Raw genomic sequence first — 19,577 nt, 5'->3', positions numbered from 1 at the left:
GTAACATCATGAATCTATGTTTCTTTGTTAAGATGCTATACTTACCCTAAGTTCTAAGGACCCATTTGAGTTAACACTGCATTTCTCTCACATGCCTGCATGCTGCACATGTCAATAAAACTGTCTTTCTCTTGTTCATCTGTCTTCTATGAGTTGACCTTCCAGGGCCCCAGTATTTTGGAAGGGTAGAAGAAAAAGCAACTTTCTCCTCCTCTAATTGGTAAAATGTAAATAACATTGAAATTTACCTTACCAGTTTTCAAGTGTGCTGTTCACATTGTTGTACAACTGTCATCAATATCCATCTCCAGAACTTTCTCATCTTCCCAGACTGAAACCCTGTACTGATTAAAACAGCTCCCCATCCATCCCAAACCCCCATCCTCTGGCAAATACCATTCTACTTCCTGTTTCAAATACTGGAATGGGCTGCCATTTCATTTTCCAGGGGATCTTCCCCACCCAGCGATCGAACCCAGGTCTCCCACATTGTAGGCAGATTCTTTACCATCTGAACCACCAGGGAAGTCCATTCATATACATGAAATTATTGCCAAAGGCAAATTCACGTGCCCAACGCACAGTGAGGCTAAACAAATGCAAACCAGAGTTTAGAGCAGAGAAAGGTTTACTGCAGGGCCAAGAAACAGGAAGATGGCTTGTGCTGAAAAAACAAAAAGTCCCTGATGCGTGTCAGGGAGTTTTTGTAGGCAAAATTTGAGGTGAGGGCTGCAGGTGGTATGACTTTCTTCTGACTGGTTGGTGGTGAGGTAACAGGAAGGTGCTCCAGGGATCCTGGGTTCAGCCAGAAGCAGCTCCACCTGGATGGGGGCCCTAGTTTCCCTAGAAGAACTCAAAGGTATCGTTAAGTATATTCCTTGAGGAAGAACCGGGCTTCTGCTTTAATCTCTGCACTATAGTTTTTTGATTGTTCCTCCTGTGTCTTTGCATCCCCTTACCCCCTGAATCTTGATTCCAGCTTGTGTTTCTTCCAGTCCAGTGTTTCTCATGATGTACTCTGCATATAAGTTAAATAAGCAGGGTGACAATATACAGCCTTGACGTACTCCCTTTCCTATTTGGAACCAGTCTGTTGTTCCATGTCCAGTTCTAACTGTTGCTTCCTGACCCGCATACAGATTTCTCAAGAGGCAGGTCAGGTGGTCTGATATTCCCATCTCTTTCAGAATTTTCCACAGTTTATTGTGATCCACACAGTCAAAGACAGAGGCAAAGTCAAAGGCAGAAAGTGGAGAGGAACTAAAAAGCCTCTTGATGAAAGTGAAAGTGGAGAGTGAAAAAGTTGGCTTAAAGCTCAACATTCAGAAAACGAAGATCATGGCATCCGGTCTCATCACTTCATGGGAAATAGATGGGGAAACAGTGGAAACAGTGTCAGACTTTATTTTGGGGGGCTCCAAAATCACCACAGATGGTGACTGCAGCCATGAAATTAAAAGACGCTTACTCCTTGGAAGGAAAGTTATGATCAACCTAGATAGCATATTCAAAAGCCCAGACATTACTTTGCCAACAAAGGTCTGTCTAGTCAAGGCTATGGTTTTTCCTGTAGTCATGTATGGATGTGAGAGTTGGACTGTGAAGAAGGCTGAGTGCCTAAGAATTGATGCTTTTGAACTGTGGTGTTGGAGAAGACTCTTGAGAGTCCCTTGGACTGCAAGGAGATCCAACCAGTCCATTCTGAAGGAGATCAGCCCTGGGATTTCTTTGGAAGGAATGATGCTAAAGTTGAAACTCCAGTACTTTGGCCACCTCATGTGAAGAGTTGACTCATTGGAAAAGACTTTGATGCTGGGAGGGATTGGGGACAGGAGGAGAAGGGGATGACAGAGGATGAGATGGCTGGATGGCATCACTGACTCGATGGATATGAGTCTGAGTGAGCTCCAGGAGTTGGTGATGGACAGGGAGGCCTGGCGTGCTGCGATTCATGGGGTCGCAAAGAGTCGGACACGACTGAGCGACTGAACTGAACTGAACTCCCTGAATAGTAACTGTTGCCACCTTCTCTTTGGTATTGAGGAAAGCCTAGGTGGCTGAAGTCTTTTTCCTGCAAACAAGAAATGAGGGACAGGGAAGGGGCCCCACAGTATCCTGCCCCATTTCAGAATAGTTGTCACTTGGTGACTTTCAATACTTCTGGCCACCAAATGGTGCAATTTTTCCCCACACTAACCAGTTCTCCAGAAACCAACATGTTACTTTCTCCACACATCTCACCCTCTCCTCCCTCTCCCCATGTTTGTAAGTCTGTAGTTACTTCTTCTATTTTCTGTTCCTCCTTAGAGCAAAATTTCTCACAGGAGCTGTGTACAACCATTGTGTCCACACTTTTACACACCATTTTCTGCTCAACACATCTTATAGCGTTTCTACCAGTGGTCATGTATGGATGTGAGAGTTGGACTGTGAAGAAAGCTGAGCGCCAAAGAATTGATGCTTCTGAACTGTGGTGTTGGAGAAGACTCCTGAGAGTCCCTTGGACAGCAAGGAGATCCAACCAGTCCATCCTAAAGGAGATCAGTCCTGGGTGTTCTTTGGAGGGACTAATGCTGAAGCTGAAACTCCAATACTTTGGCCACCTCATTCAAAGAGTTGACTCATTGGAAAAGACTCTGATGCTGGCAGGGATTGGGGGCAGGAGAAGGGGACGACAGTTGGATGGCATCACCAACTCGATGGACAAGAGTTTGGGTAAACTCCGGGAGCTGGTGATGGACAGGGAGGCCTGGCGTGCTGAGGTTCATGGGGTCGCAAAGAGTCGGACACGACTGAGTGACTGAACTGACTGAACTGACCACTGTCTTTAAAATACTGCTTTTGCTAAGTCAACAAATACCTCATCTTTGCCAGATGTAATTGTTACTCTTCTGTCTTCAAATTACTAACTTCTCAGAAGCGTCTCTCAAGCCAAAATAAAGATTGCAGAGAGACATATCAACAACCTTAGATATGCAGATAATACACCCAAATGGCAGAAACTGAAGAGGAGCTAAAGAGCCTCTTGATGAGGGTGAAAGAGGAAAGTGAAAAAGCTGGCTCAAAACGCAATATTAAAAAAATTAAGATCTTGGCATCCAGTTCCATCACTTTATGGAAAAATAGAAGGGGAAAAGTGGAAGCAGTGACAGATTTTATTTTCTTGGGCTCCAAAGTTACTGTGGACGGTGACTGCAGTCATGAAATTAAAAGATGCTTGCTCCTTGGAAGAAAATCTATGACAAACTTAGATAGTGAATTAAAAAGCAGGTATCACTTTGCCAACAACATTTTTTTGTTTTAATACTAGAACACAGTGAACTTTATTTCCATTATTTATATTGTAATGAACGTCTTCACTCAAAGTTTGGACTCTAAGGATGGAAATTGCTCGGTTGTAAGCTCTATGAGAGAGCTGGACTATAAAGAAAGCTAAGCACCAAAGAATTGATGCTTTTCAACTGTGGTGTTGCAGAAGACTCTTGAGAGTCCCTTGGACTGCAAGGAGATCAAGCCAGGCAATCCTAAAGGAGATCAGTCCTGAATATTCATTGGAAGGAATGATGTTGGAAGCTGAAACTTCCACCTGATGCAAAGAGCTGACTCACTGGAAAATACCCTGATGCTAGGAAAGATTGAAGGCAGGAGGAGAAGGGGGTGACAGAGGATGAGATAGTTGGATGGCATCGCCAACTTGATGGACATGAGTTTGAGCAAGTTCTGAGAGTTGGTGATGGACAAGGAAGACTGCCATGCTGCAATCCATGGGGTAGCAAGACTCAGACACAACTGAACGACTGAACTGACTGACTGAAGCTGTGTGAGGGTATGGAATATACAGTTCTTTTTATTTATTTATTTGGCTGTGGTTGGTCTTAGTTGTGGCACGGGGGATAGTTACCTGACCAGGAATCAACCTTGGTCCCCTGTATTGGGAGCTCAGAGTCCCAGCCACTGGACTACCAGGGAAGCACCAACATACATTTCATTTAGATGCAATTTGCTACTTTTACACCTACAGCTTCCCTGAGAGCTCATATCTAAAAGGAACGAAAGGAAGTCTGTTCAGAAAACAAACAAAAATTGTTAAGTTTATTACGTTTGGGAAGAGTGTTTCTGCTTTTAAATCCCTGAATGTTATATATCTGTGCTGTGCTTAGTCTCTCGGTTGTGTCTGATTCTTTGTGACCCCATGGACTGTAGCTGACCAGGCTCCTCTGTCCATGGGATTCTCCAGGCAAGAATACTGGAGTGGGTTGCCATGCAGTCATCCAAAGGATCTTCCTGACCCAGGGATGGAACCCAGGTCTTCTGCATTGCAGGCAGATTCTTTACTGTCTAAGCCTATCTATGACTATCGAAAACAAAGATTAAACATTAACACTATGCAATACCAGTTAATTTTATAAATATCTTTCTTACCTCAAGTTGTATTTATTTTGGCTTAATATTTAATAAGCCAAATAATTTTTAGTGAAGAAAATATGGAACTGATGATGGTAATTTTAAAGGGATGGAAAGCAGATTATGATGATAACTTTGGTGATGTTATATACTGTATTTTTAAAAGTTGACATGAGAAAAGCTAAGTCTGCCCTTCCAATTTTCTTGATTGGTTTTGGAAAAATATATAATGACATTTTCATCATTATTGAATGATACAAGGTATTTTTGTTGTCCCAAAATCCTCTGTGTGCCACTCTTCATCCCTCATTCCCATCCCCAACCTCTGGCAACCACTGATCTTTTAACTATCTCCGTGGTTTGCTTTTTTGGTCATATAGTTAGCATTACACAGTATGTAGCCTTTTCAGATTGAATTTTCACTTAACAAGTCGCTTCAATCATATCTTACTCTTTTGGCCCTATGGACTGTAGCCCACCAGGTTCCTCTGTTAATGGGATTCTCCAGACAAGAATACTGCAGTGGGTTGCCTTGCTCTCCTCCAGGGGATCTTCCTGATCCAGGGATTGAACCCACATCTCTTATGTCTCCTGCACTGGCAGGTGGGTTATTTGCCCCTTGTGCCTCTTTCACTTAGTAGTAAGCATTGTTTCCTCCCTTGCATTCATGGTTTGGTGCATGCGTGTCCTTTTTGTGCCAAATAATATTCCATTGTCTGGCTGGGCCAATTTATTTATCCATTCATTTACTGAAGGGCTTCTTGGTTATTTCCAAATTTGGGGAGTTATGAATAAAGCTGTTATAGACATTTCACAGATTCAAAAAAATTCCTTTTTCGTTTAAAATTAAACATATAATGAACCAGCTCACTTCCAATATGCATCCAAACCAGACTGAAGAGGCATCTCCTTTCTTCTACTTCATGCTCTCTCCATGTTTGTATTAATTGCATTGTTAATGTTAGCATACTATTTTCTCCATTTTCCATTCATTTGTTTTAGACAACGCTGCTGCTGCTAAGTCACTTCAGTCGTGTCCGACTCTGTGCGACCCCATAGACGGCAGCCTACCAGGCTTTTCCGTCCATGGGATTTTCCAGGCAAGAGTCCTGGAGTGGGGTGCCATTGCCTTCTCCTTAGACAATGCAGGAAAATGCAATAAAACCCCCAAATGGATCAAGAAGTGTCATTAAGGTAGAGATGGTTGTTTTATGAAAATCGAAAAATTGACTTATAGGCAGAGATGGATGGCTCATACTCAAAAACTCCAAACTCCCAGATGGTTTTGGGGTCGACATTTCTATAGGCAAAATTTGGGGTGAGGGCTGCAGGGTGAGTGACTTTCTTCTGATTGGCTGCTGGTGACCTAACAGAGCAGCGCTCCAGGAATCCTGGGCTCAGCCTAAAGTAACCATCTTCCACGTGGGTGGGTGGGGGGCTTAGTTCTTATGCAAGAACTCAAAGATAAGGATTGTTATGTTTATACCTTGAGGAGGAACCAGGATCCTGCTTTAATCACTGCACTTTGGTTTCCTCCTGATTCTATTAGCAACTATTTGAATTTGCTTTTTGGAACAGGGAGGTTTAGAAGTCTGAAGTTTGTATCCAACAAATTAGAAATGGGGGATAAAAAAAGAAAGGCTTTTGTGCTCAGGAGGCCCCTGCAGGGTTTTGCTTGGTTACAAACTTATTCAACCTGAATAACTGAAGCTAAAAGCTGTTTTGTTGTGGTTTTTTTTTTTTTTTTTTTAATTTAAGTATGGGACCCAACTGAAGAGACTTAACACACATGCACACATTGTTGATTTACAAAGTTGTGCTGTCATTATTAATAAAAAACATGATTTTAGTCAAAGTACATGGGAAATTATCAAAGTGATCTTGTTATAAGCACCAAGAACTTTGATCTTTCCTCATTTAGGGTGGAAGGGACCAGAAACTGCTGAGCTGGTAAGAAGGCCACACAAATAACTAAACACTTACTGGGAGTCAAAAGTTTTTGTTCATTCAGCCCAAGTTACTCATTCAGTGTATTCTAGACACCCGTCCACACACACTGTCCATCCACCAGACCAGGCTGAACTATGCATCCAAATCAGAATTCATCATTTATTGATTTTTAAGACCTTGGACAAGTTCTGTACTTAAGCCTCATCTGTGAAATAGGGACGATTATAAGTACTTAATTAGGGCATCCTTATAGTTAGAAGTTGGCTTTCCAGGTGACTCAGTGGTAAAGAATGGGCATGCCAATGCAGGAGACCTGGATCCTGACAATCCCCTGAAGGGAACGGCAACTCACTCCAGTAATCTTGCCTGGGTAAAGCCCATTGACAGAGGAGCCTGGAGGGCTGGCTACAGTCTAGGAAGCACAAAGAGTCAGACCCGCCTTTGCGACTAAACCACAACAACATAGTTAAAAGTCAGGTCAGGTCCCCAGAAATGCGAACCAACTTCATGTTTCGTCACACATGTCACTGTTAACCCACTAGGAACTGAGTATATGATGAAAGAAATCATAAGTGAGTCTGTCTCTCTGCAGATTCCCTTTTCCCAATCTAAGTGTGTGCTTCAGTCCTGTCCGACCGTGTACCACGTTAAGGACTGTAGCCCCCCCAGGCTCCTCTGTCCCTGGGGATTCTCCAGGCAGGAATACTGGCGAATTGGAAGCAGCTGGGTTGCTATGCCCTTCTCCAGAGGATCTCCCCCACCCAGGGATCGAACCCCCATCCCCTGCCCGGTCTCTTAGGACTCCTGCTTTGGCAGGCGGGTTCTTTACCAATAGCGCCACCTGGGAATCCCTCCCAATCTAAAAGGGCAGCGAAACGCGCAGAGGTCCCTACACAATGCAGCAACACGAGTGCCAACAGCCTGTCCCCAGTGGCCACATCCACTCATCTTCCAAAATCGTTTTGAGTTCTTCTAATCCTGTTACTTTTCTTTGGCTCTTGACACTCGGCAAACGTAATTTGTGCTAAACCATGCTGTTGTCCGACGTCAAAGGCTTGGCCGCAGGTCGGAGGACTTCTCAGAGGACCATAGTTTGGTACTAAGAGGACAGGGTGCCTGGAGCTCCAACTGTTCACGCCTTCTGTCAGCTTTTTCAGGGTATTTGCAAAGTCGCAGCCGAAGGGGCGTTTCCGAGCAGCGGGGGGCGGGCAGATACTGCGCCTCCCCTCTCCACGTTCTGGGCCGGGGGGCGGGTACCCGGCTGGGAGCAATAACTAAGGCCGCGTTCGCAGCCAGGTGCGAGCACGTGGACGCCTAGGCGCTGAGCTCTGTGTTGCCGGGCGGTCCGTTTACCCTCCTCCCTTCGCCTCGTACCTTCGCCCGCCTCCGGGCAACCTCAGCCCCGGCCAACGTTAGGCGCCTCCGCCGCCCCTGCTCGCGGCCTGTGGCTCTGGGCTCCCGGCGATCCGGCCGCGGAGCTTTGCCGGCGTCCTCCGGGCGGGCCCGGGAGGCGGCGCGGCCTTGGGAGGCGGGGACCCGGCGGGCCGCAGGCGCTCGGCTTCCGGAAGCCAGTGGTTCTCCGGCTCCCGCTGCGCGGACCGGCGCGGCGGCCTGAAGTCCAGCATCCCGGCCAACACCTCCCGGAGCAGCGGGCGGCACCGACGCTTCAGCGGCTGGATCCCAAACCACGCTCGCCCAGGCCGGCAAGATGCAACCGGTGTACCCGGAGGTGAAGCCCAACCCGCTGCGGAACGCGAACCTCTGCTCGCGCATATTCTTCTGGTGAGCGCCCCGCCTGGGCCGTGATACCCCCGCCGCCGTGGGGCGGGTACCTGATGCCGCCTTCGCCTTTCGGGGGCAGAGGCGCTTTCCGTTCTCCCTCAGGCCGCCCGGCTTCTTGCCGCCGGTGGGGCCGCCCCGCGCCGGCCGCGTGGTCCCCGTCGGCTCGCCGGCTTGCGGGGGTTTGGGGAGCAGGCCGAGGAGGGGGACGTGGTCGCGGGGTTGCCGGCTATCCCAGTATATTTGCTCGCCGCTCCGGCAGCCTCCGGTTCCCAAAGCAGGGGGAGCAGCTGGAGCCGGAGGCGGAGAACGGAGGCTGCCCATGGGGAGTCACCGCCCCGCCGGAGAATGGACCGGACCCTCCCCCTCACCCCGCTGCCCTCCTCCACCCTACCCTTAGCCAGCTTCTCCAATACTGCTCTGGGAATTTGCTCTTTCGAGCTAGAGCTGCACTTTTTTTTAGTTTTTTACGCCCCCTAAGCAAGCAGCTCATGAGCAGCTTCCTTTAGTAATTAGCGCTCTGGACCAATTGCCGTCTTCCAATAATGTCTCCATCTTTAACCATATTCCTTATGTGACATCTGCCGGCCAGTTGCACCCGGCTCTCTGTCTGTCTGTGACCGTGTCTCTCTCCCTCCCTCTCTGTCTGTGTGCGTCTTGTACCTAATTAAGGCAAATTTGTAATGGGTAAAGAAACAATTTTTCTGTAATGAATGGGGACACTGTTCTTGAACATGTTTTGCTTTTGCCTGGGACACAGCGACGACTGGAGTATGTCTTTTGACCAACCGCTTTCCTATTGTGAATATTTATTTACCCTTCCACCTTTGAGGATTACTCTGGGCTTGGGGTCCCTGAAGCCTGTGGGGTCTTGTCCAGATCTCTAGCCTTCAGAGAAGCGATTTGTGGTTGTTCCTATAACTTCAGGCAGGGCAGGCAGGGCAAGGAACTCTCCAAGACAGTTTTTGTGGATTTTAAAAATGTATGCATGGAAATGGAAAGTGAGGACCTCATTGATTGTGGTAGGCACCCTTTTCCAGTTTTCCTGTGGGAGCAGATGGAGCTATTATCTTTTACAGCTGAAGGTACTGAAGCATAGAGATTGAGGCAGTTGCCTACATCATATGGTGAGTAAGTAGTGGAGTGGGATCCTGAACTAGGCAGTCTGACTTCTGAGCCTGTGATTCCTGTGTGTAACTCCAGTTCTGTTTAACTGTTCTGTTTAACCAACTGTTTCTGTTGGTATGCTTACTTGTTCCTAAATGCACAAAGAAGGTGATTCCAAACACACCTTTGTTCTTGTAGACAATTCAGGTTCTTGCTTGGGAGATGATGCATGTGAAACATCTATAATCAAGCTTTAGGGCTCAGACCTGCCGCATCCTCCTCACCTGGGAGCCTGTTGTTGTTCAGTCGCTCAGCTGTGTCCGACTCTTTGTGACCCCATGGTGTGGAAGACACCAGGCTTCCCTGTCCATCATCATCTCCCTCAGTTTGCTCAAACTCATGTCCATCGAGTTCCTGATGCCATCCAACCATCTCATCCTCTGTCGTCCCTGTCTCCTCCTGCTTTCCATCTCTCCCAGCATCAGGGTCTTTAATGATGAGTCAGCTCTTCACATCAGGTGGCCAGAGTATTGGAGCTTCAGCTTCACCATCAGTCCTTCCAATGAATATTCAGGATTGATTTCCTTTAGGATGGCCTGGTTTGATCTTCTTGCAGTCCAGGGGACTCTTAAACACCACAGTTCAAAAACATCAGTTCTTCGGTGCTCAACCTTCTTTATGGTCCAGCTCTCATATCCATACATGACTACTGGAAAAACCATAGCTTTGACTATATATGTGGACCTGGGAGCCTGTTAGAAATGAAATTTTCCTGCACTCATTCTAGATCGGTTCTGTAAAATTAGAAGCTCTTGGGATGAGGTTTAAAGAAGCGTTCCAGGTGATTCTGATGGCAGGTTGATGCTGGCAACTGCTTTTTAAATTTTTTTTTTTCTGGCAGCTGCTTTAAGCCACTCCTTGCACTGGCATTCAATATAATCTTTTAAAAAGGGGTCCAGACTTCCCTGGCAGACCAGTGGTTAAGACTCTGCTCTTGTAGTGCAGGGGGGTGACGATCCAGAGGAGAGGGGTTTCAGAGTTTGCAGACTTAGTTGTTGACCATAATAGCTGTCTTGTATTCAAAGCCTGAAGTACCTTAGTGATTTCCTTCTGTACCCAACTTCACTACCAAGGGAATGATGAACTGAGCCCAGCCAGGAAGTTTTGCCCAGAGAGAAGGCTCACCTTGTAGAGAAAAACCAAGTTTTCATGTTCTCATTGGGTATATACTTTAAATTTCATCTGCAGTTTAGTGTTTCACAGCAGTTTGCAGGTAGGGTATAAGGATATGGATATTGGTGATTTTACCAATATGGGTGTTGGTATTGTTGTGGATTTTATAGAAAAATATACATTTTTTTATATTTTGTAAGAAATTTAAAACTATAAGGCAAGAAAGGAAGAATAAGGATTTGTTTTTATTAGCCAAGTACACTTAATGATATTTTGATTGTTTCTTAGTCTTTCCCCTAGAAATTTTTATGCACACCTGCTCACCCATAAACAGAGTATTCGTCTTTTGTATAAAACAAAATCGTTTTGAGTATTGAAGCTTTCTTAATTTTCTTTGGTTAACATTTAATATAAATCTTCAAAACATGGTATTTAATTGCAATTTACGCAGTCTTTCACTTTTGTTAACAGTTTATTGCTGGTTATGATGTGATGAATATCCATGACCTTGTATTGTGGTGCATCTTTGCTTTTTCTATATTCTCAGACATAAAATGACCAGTGAAAGGCCAAATTGTTTTCCATAAGGTTCGGACCAATTTGCCCTCTTCACAGCTGTTTGTGAGCTTATTTAAGTGTCAGCTTTGAATACCTAAATTAATTCTTCTAGGTCTAAGGTTAATATCAAACGGTCTTTGCTTTTTGGCCCCGCCATGAGGCATCCGGGATCTTAGTTCCCTGGCTGGGGATGGAACCTGTGTCCCTTGGCAGTGGAAGAGTAGAGTCTTAACCACTGGACCCCCTGGGAAGTCCGATAATATCAAACATTTTTAATTTCAGTTTGTTTGATTTGTAAAAATAGAACCTTTTTTTGGTGCCTACTGACCGCTTATTTATTTTTTTGAATTGTGTATTAATAGATTTTTTTTTTCATAGGCATTTATATTTTTGAAATAACTTGTAAAAGCACTTATAATTTTACAGATTTTCATTTCTCTGAATTTAAAGGTTTTAAATGATATGTGATTAAGTATATCAAGCTTTTTGGTTTCTCCTGTTGCTTTTATAATATGTCTTTGTAAAATCCCAGCATCATTTAAATCTCTGTAGGCATTTTATTTTAATCTTATTTCATTTCTAACAATAAAGCCAAGTAGAATTTCATTTTTTCCTGAAACAGCCCATTTTCCTGTCATGGTTTATTGAATAATTCTTGCTCATCCCTGTTATTGAAAATAAAGAGCACAGTTAACGAACTGTCTCCAGCTGGGGAATGGATTCTCCAGTCTGCTAAGACTCTCCCTGGCGATGTCCTTGCTGTCCTGCACTTCAGCCCCCTGGGGTGTGCTCTGCATTTCTCAACCACCTTGGTCCCAGAGGCCAGCAGGTTGAGGGCTAGTACAGGACCTATCCACAGAGATGAGGGTTGAGTAGGGTCTTGGACCAGATGCACTTGTTCCATCAGTCATTCAGTTCAGTCGCTCAGTTGTGTCCAATTCTTTGTGAGCCCATGGACTGCAGCACACCAGGCTTCCCTGTCCATCATCTCCTGCAGTTTGCTCAAACTCATGTCCATCGAGTCTGTGATGCCATCCAACCATCTTATCCTCTGTCATCCCCTTCTCCTGACCTCAATCTGACCTCAATCTTTCCCAGCATCAGGGTCTTTTCTAATGAGTCTGTTCTTCACACCAGGTGGCCAAAGTTTAAGAGCTTCAGCTTCAACATCAGTCCTTTCAATGCATATTTAGGACTGATATCTTTTTGGATTGACTGTTTGATCTCCTTGCACTCCAGGGGACTCTGAAGAGTCTTCAGTAACACCACAGTTCAAAAGCATCAGTTCTTCAGTGCTCAGCTTTCTTTATGGTCCAACTCTCACATCCAAACATGACTACTGAAAAAGCCATAACTTTGACTATGTGGACATTTGTCAGCAAAGTAATGTCTCTGCTTTTTAATATGCTGGGTAGGTTTGTCATAGCTCTTTTTCTAAGGAGTAAGCATCTTTTAATGTCATGGCTACAGTCACTATCTGCAATGATTTTGGAGCCCAAGAAAATAAAGTCTGTCACTGTTTCCATTGTTTCCCCTTCTATTTGCCATGAAGTGATGGGACTGGGTGCCGTGGTCTTCGTTTTTTGAACATAGAGTTTTAAGCCAACTTTTTCACTCTCTTTCACTTTCATCAAGAGGCTCTTGAGTTCCTCTTCCTTTTCTGCTATAAGTGTGGTATCATCTACATATCTGAGGTTGTTGATATTTCTCCCAGCAATCTTGATTCCAGCTTGTGCTTCATCCAGCTTAGCATTTTGCATGATGTACTCTGCACATAAGTTAAATAAGCAAGGTGACAACATACAGCCTTGTTGTAATTCTTTCCCAATTTGGAACCAGTCTGTTATTCCATGTCTGGTTCTAACTATTGCTTCTTGACCTGCATACAGATTTCTCAGGAGGCAGGTAAGGTGGTCTGGTATTCCCATCTCTTGAAGAACTTTCCACAGTTTTTTGTGATCCACACAATCAAAGGCTTTGGCATAGTCAATAAAACAGAAGTAGATGTTCTTCTAGAACTCTCTTGCTTTTTTGATGATCCAACAGATGTTGGCAACTTTATCTCTGGTGCCTCTGTGTTTTCTAAATCCAGCTTGAACACATGGATGTTCTCAGTTCGTGTACTGTTCAAGCCTGGCTTGGAGAATTTTGAGCATTACTTTGCTAGTGGGAGAGATAAGTACAGTTGTGTGGTAGTTTGAACATTCTTTGGCATTGCCTTTCTTTGGGATTGGAATGAAAACTGACTTTTTCCAGTCCTGTGTCCGCTGCTGAGTTTTCCACATTTGTTGGCACATAGAGTGCAGCACTTTCACAGCATCATCTTTTAGGATTTGTAATAGCTTAGCTGGAATTCCATCACATCCACTAGCGTTGTTCATAGTGATGCTTCCTAAGGCCCACTTGACTTCACACTCACGGATGTCTGGCTTTAGGTGAATGATCGCACCATCGTGGTTATCTGGGTCATTAAGATGTTTTTTTGTGTAGTTCTCCTGTGCCACCTCTTTTTAATATCTTCTACTTCTGTAAGGTCCATACTATTTCTGTCCTTTATTGTGCTCATCTTTGCATGAAATGGTCTTTTAGTATCTCTAATTTTCTTGAAGAGATCTCTAGTCTTTCCCAGTCTATTGTTTTTCCTCTTTTTTTTTTGCATTGATCACTTAGGAAGGTTTTCTTATCTCTGCATGATATTCTGTGGAACTCTGCATTCAGATGGACATATATCTTTCCTTTTCTTCTTTGCCTTTCGCTTCTTTTCTTTTCCCAGCTATTTGTAAGGCATTCTCAGACAACCATTTTGCCTTAAATCGTAATTCCCCTGACACTGACCACATTTCAGTTAGTGAACTGTCCCCTTGCAAAGGGAGTGTGGTTGTGGAAACTGCCATTGATGTCAAGACAGACTCTCTAGAGACTCGTGTCAGAGAATCTGATGACATGAGGGGGATGTGAACTGGCTGAGTGCTGAGATGGTTTAGGGAGGTTGGTTCTGTTAGGTTCTCAGTAACTATCGATGGTGAATACATATAAATGTTTAATTTCAAACTAGGATTCTTGGCACCATTTTCAGAATTCCACTTGTATGAATCTTGTTGTTCTTCATTAACAGTCAGAAATCCACATGTTGTTGATGGAGTCTGGGTGAGCTCTCCGGGGCTCTTTCTCTGGCTTTGTTCTGTTCTGCCTTTTTCGACACATATGTAATTTTTTTAATTAATTAATTTGGCTAAGTTGGATCTTAGTTGGGGCATATAAACTCTTAGTTCGGGTAGGCGGGATCTAATTTCCTGACCAGGGCTCAAACCTGGATCCCCTGCATTGGGAGTGTGGAGTCTTAGCCACTGAACCCCAGGGAAGTCCTCCTAGGCATTTAGTTCGATTATTTTTGGTGATTTTATACAATAACTCCAGCTCCAAGGAAGATGCAGAAGGATCACCCTAAAGGTGTATTAAAGTTTACTACTAAGTCCTTGGGCTTCCTTCATAGCTCAGTCGGTAAAGAATCTGCCTGCCATGCAGGAGACCCAGATTCGATTCCTGGGTTGCAAAGATCCCCTGGAGAAGGAAATGGCAACCCATTCCAGTATTCATGCCTGGAGAATCCCTTGGACAGAGGAGCCTGGCAGGCTACACTCCATGGGGTCGCAAGAGTCGAACATGACTTAGCGACTAAACTACTACTACTGCTACTAAGTCCTTACCGTGAAATAGTGTAACAGATTTAACTCCTGTAGTTTATTCTTGATATTGGGGTTTTATACTCCACATCTGGTCAGCCTGAGAGATGGCAACTAGTGTCCATTCAGATGTGTCAAGTGAGTAATTTGCTTTTCTGAGTCATCCACGGGTCCCCCGGTGTGTTGACTCCCTTCCCTTTGTTGACCTGAAACAGACTGTCAAGATATTTCTCCCGCAAAGATGGGTTTATGTGGGAACAGCAGAGAATTGCAGTCTGCAGCCATGGGAAGCCATGTGCAAGTCTACAAAGGAGAAGGAAGGAGAACTCTTATAGAGGGAAAGGAGACTTGGCAGAGTTATTGTAGTGAACAGAATCCATGGCTTTTCATTGGCTGAATCCTTGCCAGGAAAGGAAGATTGTTACCTCTTGCCACTGGGCTCTGATATTGTTGCAGTCAGGAGAGCTCCCCTTCCTGGTCTCCCAACTATGTAATTGAGGTTTCTCTGTGTGTTAATTTTTTACACCTGTGTGTCTTTCCCCCAGACTATGTCTCCTCTGTGATGTGTGGAACATTTTCATCCTAAATCTTGCCTGTAATGTTTCAATGGAGCCAGAGAACACTGTCCTTCTTACCATGAGGCTATTACTATGGGTTTGAGTAAGATAAACCTCTTTGAGTGTTTTCTGTAATGAGTTTGATCTCTGCTCCAGGAAGATCCCCTGGAGAAGAGAATGGCTATCCACTCTAGTAGTCTTGCCTGGAGAATTCCATGGACAGGGGAGCCTGGTGGGCTATAGTCCATGGGTTACCAAGAATCTGACCCAACTGAGCAACTAACATTATCTGTTAAACTTGCCAGCGCTGTTCTTACTAGTGAGTATACAGCAGTTTCTCAGCCCTCAATATGATTGACTCACCTTGTTGGCCCTAAAGTTTGAATGCCTAATCCCTCCCACTTTATATTATTTATTTTTTAAATCAATAAATTAAGATCTTTTTGTTGGAGTTTTCAATGTCAAACTCAAAAATTAATAGACTGAATAGACAGAAAAATAGAAGGATATAGGAGACCCAAAAAGCACTATGAACCAGTTCAACATGGTTAAGATTTATACAATTTTCACACAACAGCAGGATGCAAATTCTGTTCGCGTTCCCATAGATGATAAATCTCTCCAGTGTCGAGGAGACACTGATACATATCCAGGGTCATGAAACAAGGTGCAGAACTTTCATGGTCTAAAGGTGTTGAAATCATACAGAGTCTGTTCCCTTATTACTGTGGAATTATGTTAGAAACCAATATCAAAAGATACTTGAAAATAACCTACATATTTTCAAGATCTGCACCCTGTTTTTAAGTTCCTCTCAAAGCATGAGAACAGCTGGCTTGTTCACTCTTGTGGGGACTCAACAAGGTATTGGGGAGGAAGGGGGCTTCCTGTGTTTGGAGATAAATATACCTGGTCCTTGACTCCTTGGATAGTAAACCCTCGTTGCACCTGGTTTTGTCTTCCTTTTACCAAAGTAGGACATTGAGGAGCTCAGAGTTAAGTCAAGGTGACAAATTCCAGAGTATGGGCTATGACCTCTGTGTTGCTGTGTGTATTTCCTCACCCAGGGCACACAGAATGCCTGGATTGACTGAGCTTATAAGGGTGATTGAGTGGAAATCTCACATTTGTCAACAGAAAGCTCGTGAACATAAAGTTGCTCACCCAATAAATTGCTTTTATTTTTCAGACCCTTGTTGGTGTGTTTTGTTGGTGAGGATGTGACAGATTATGTGATAAACCCATCTGGCTACTACTTTAAACTTCTACTGAAGAGATTTCTCAACTCTGAAGAGATTTCTCAACTCGGCAGTGTACCTTCTTCCCTTTCTGTAAAGAGAGAAAGTTGTCCTGGTTTTTTTTTTTTTTTTTCTGTTCAGAGAGGAGGTTTAACAATTCCATTTCTAATTACAGTATTTCCCATCAGTTTTAAAAAGCTATTTACAAGAAGCATTATTACACTGCTGCTAAGTCGCTTCAGTCATGTCCGACTCTGTGCGACCCCATAGACGGCAGCCCACCAGGCTCCCTCGTCCCTGGGATTCTCCAGGCAAGAACACTGGAGTGGGTTGCCATTTCCTTCTCCAGTGCATAAGAGTGAAAAGTGAAAGTGAAGTCGCTCAGTCGTGTCCGACTCTTCTCGACCCCATGGACTGTAGCCCACCAGGCTCCTCCATCCATGGGATTTTCCAGGCAAGAGTACTGGAGTGGGGTGCCATTGCCTTCTCTGATTATTACACTACTTCTACTTTTAAATTCATTAAACACTTCTAAATATCTAGAAAGACTAGATATTTCATATATGAACTTACTTATCCACTATGTACACGGTACTGTTAAATAAAATTGCACACACCTAATAATGGTTATAATTTGTGGTATCTTCTAAATATGACCATTTTGGCCTGAACCATTTCCTACCTCACTTCCTTCTCTCTACCACCAATTGTCCTGTTTTTAAACAGAAATTCAGTTCTGTTGCTCAGTCATGTCTGACTCTTTGTGACCCCATGGACTGCAACACGCCAGGCTTCCCTGTCCATTACCAATTCCTAGTTGCTGCTGCTGCTAAGTCACTTCAGTTGTGTCCGACTCTGTGCGACCCCATAGACGGCAGCCCACCAGGCTCCCCCGTCCCTGGGATTCTCCAGGCAAGAACACTGGAGTGGGTTGCCATTTCCTTTTCCAGTGCATTAAAGTGAAAAGTGAAAGTGAAGTTGCTCAGTCGTCTCTTAGCGACCCCATGGACTGCAGCCTACCAGCTCCTCCATCCATGGGATTTTACAGGCAAGAGTACTGGAGTGGGGTGCCATTGCCTTCTCTGACCAACTCCCAGAGCTTGCTCAAAAACTCTGGGAGCTTGCTTAAATAGAAGGGAGATGGCTTAAACCTTAAGCCTGGGCCTGTAGGGGTTGGTGTATTGGTGCCTCAGATTACACAGGTGGCGTTTATATGAGTTCTGAATGTTCGTTGAGCAACACAGTTTGTTCACTTGTAAAACATAATACATTTTTAATAGCACAGGTAAGTGCCTCCGGCATATCAAGCCCTCAATAAATGGGGACACCGAAGATTATTGCAAGACCCTCCCTCCCTCCCTCTCTCGAGTGGATTTGGTCTTCTCTGCTAGGAGCCACTCAGAAAGTAAGTTGAAGTATTTTGAAGGGAAATTCCGCAGGGCCGCCTTCTCATCAGCCCCGTTCCTCAGGAGGGATTCCTTTCCTGTAAAGGGGGGAGACCTTCTTAGAAATCCTTACAGGAAGGATGAAGTGCCACTGGAAGGAATCCTGCAGAGCCAGCCGCCAGCTCATGGACACAAAGAGGGAATCAGTTGCCTTTGATTTCTGGGAACTGGCCTCTTTAGTGAGGGCAGAGCAAAGTTAGGGAGTGGTACCTAGTGCTGAACATGTGTGGAAAGGTTGGGCTGGGGTTGGGTGAGGTTCCTGTGGGTGAGATTAAACTCCACTTGCAAACTGCGGGTGAACCCGAGGCCGGCCTCGCCATTCTGTGACTCCCAGTCATCTCCGGCTGATTCTTCTGGAAAGTCTTACTCTGAGAGGTTGGTGGCAGGCGAACGGCGGGTGGGGTGTCCACACACAGGTTGAATCCAGCTGGCCCAGAGCCACACAGACAGCCTGTCTGTGGTTTAAAGCCGCACTGTGGTTTCCTCCTGCTCACGTGTTTAGGCTAAATTCTGGCAAGAATGTCAAGGCAGGCAGAGGTGAACATGAGCGCCGCTGCAGCCCCCTGTATGTGGAAGAAGCCACCGGCCCAAGCGTGGTGAAGCGTGTGGGCCTGAGTGAGGTCAGGAGCCCCTCCAGGCTGGCGGCGGCCTCCAGGCAGGAAGGGGTCATCCTCCACACTTCCTGCCTCCTTCGTGCTCACTTCCTCCGGCCTCTTTCTGCTTCCTGCCCCTGCCTTCTGTGTTCTCTGCTTTATTTTGTAGCTCATTTTTAAACTTTTAAATTTATTTTTAAATGTTTTTATCTTTTGGCTGCGCTGTGGGGAATGTGGAATTTTTAGTTCCCCGGCCAGGGATTGAACCCCTGCCCCCTGCACTGGAAGTGTGGCATTTCAACCTCTGGACTTCCAGGGAAAGTCCCTCTGTTTTGTTTTTTATCTCTGCCGTCCCTCCCTCCCTCCTTAGAAAATTAGCCCCACTTGGTAGTCCCACAGAAGTCCGCAGTGAGGTTTGGTGATCTTTGAAGATGTGGGTTGAGGATTATCAGTGGAGGGCCTGGCCTCCCTCCATTTCCTCTCTCAGCTCCCCTCCTGCTGAAGTAAGAGGCAGGGTCTCCTCTCATTGTGGGCACAGCCACGCTGAGCACTCCTGGACTCGCTGAGATATTCAAGAATACCTTGCTACCTTAAGCACATTTCTATACTACCAGGTAGAAGGCTGTCACAACCATGATTAACGTTTGTATCGATAAAAGATTGGCCAAGCACAGCCACTTTCTTTGCCTCCAGCTGAAGAAACTGAGGTGCAGAGAGGTTAAAAAAATTTCATGTCCAAAGCAACACAAATTTGTAAATGGGGAGGAGGCTGTTATTTCAGCTTCAGATGTTGAAAGTCAAGTGCCAGAGACCCTTGGAAGGCAGAGAATGAGTTACATACAGCTCTAAGAGTGGTGTGAGCCAAGAAGACAACAGGTGGTGCTTGTAAAAAAAGCTATATTGTATCTTCGTTTGTGCAGAAATTCTCAAGTCCATTTCCAAAAGCATATTGCACTACAAATGATGCCTTTATTCCTAAACATTTAACAATCTGGTGTTGGTTCAGTCTTAAATTTCTGACGTGTCCCCTGGTTCCTAATGGATGTTAGCATTTGACTTGATTGTAGAGCAAAGCAAAACCTTTGTGTTC

The 19,577-nt window shown here is 44.9% G+C and overlaps 1 protein-coding gene across 2 annotated transcripts in view; it reads left to right on the top strand.

The window, feature by feature from the left end:
• Window positions 1-7,595: 7,595 nt before the first annotated feature.
• Window positions 7,596-19,577, top strand: part of LOC147361858 (ATP-binding cassette sub-family C member 4) — a 186,016-nt gene continuing 174,034 nt past the window's right edge. Inside the window, exon 1 of one of the 2 annotated variants that reach the window (XM_086328622.1) lies at window positions 7,596-8,136. In XM_086328622.1, the coding sequence (XP_086184748.1) occupies window positions 8,063-8,136 (74 nt within the window). In that variant the 5' untranslated portion in view covers window positions 7,596-8,062. The remainder of the gene's footprint in view (window positions 8,137-19,577) is intronic. The other variant, XM_086328624.1, reaches the window with a different exon arrangement.

The sequence above is a fragment of the Bos grunniens genome, chromosome 12, assembly GCF_055505025.1.
Source record: "Bos grunniens cultivar Pamir isolate PY7600 chromosome 12, Bosgru_T2T1.0, whole genome shotgun sequence".
NCBI classification, from domain to species: domain Eukaryota; kingdom Metazoa; phylum Chordata; class Mammalia; order Artiodactyla; family Bovidae; genus Bos; species Bos grunniens.
This window is presented reverse-complemented; position numbering and strand designations above follow the sequence as displayed.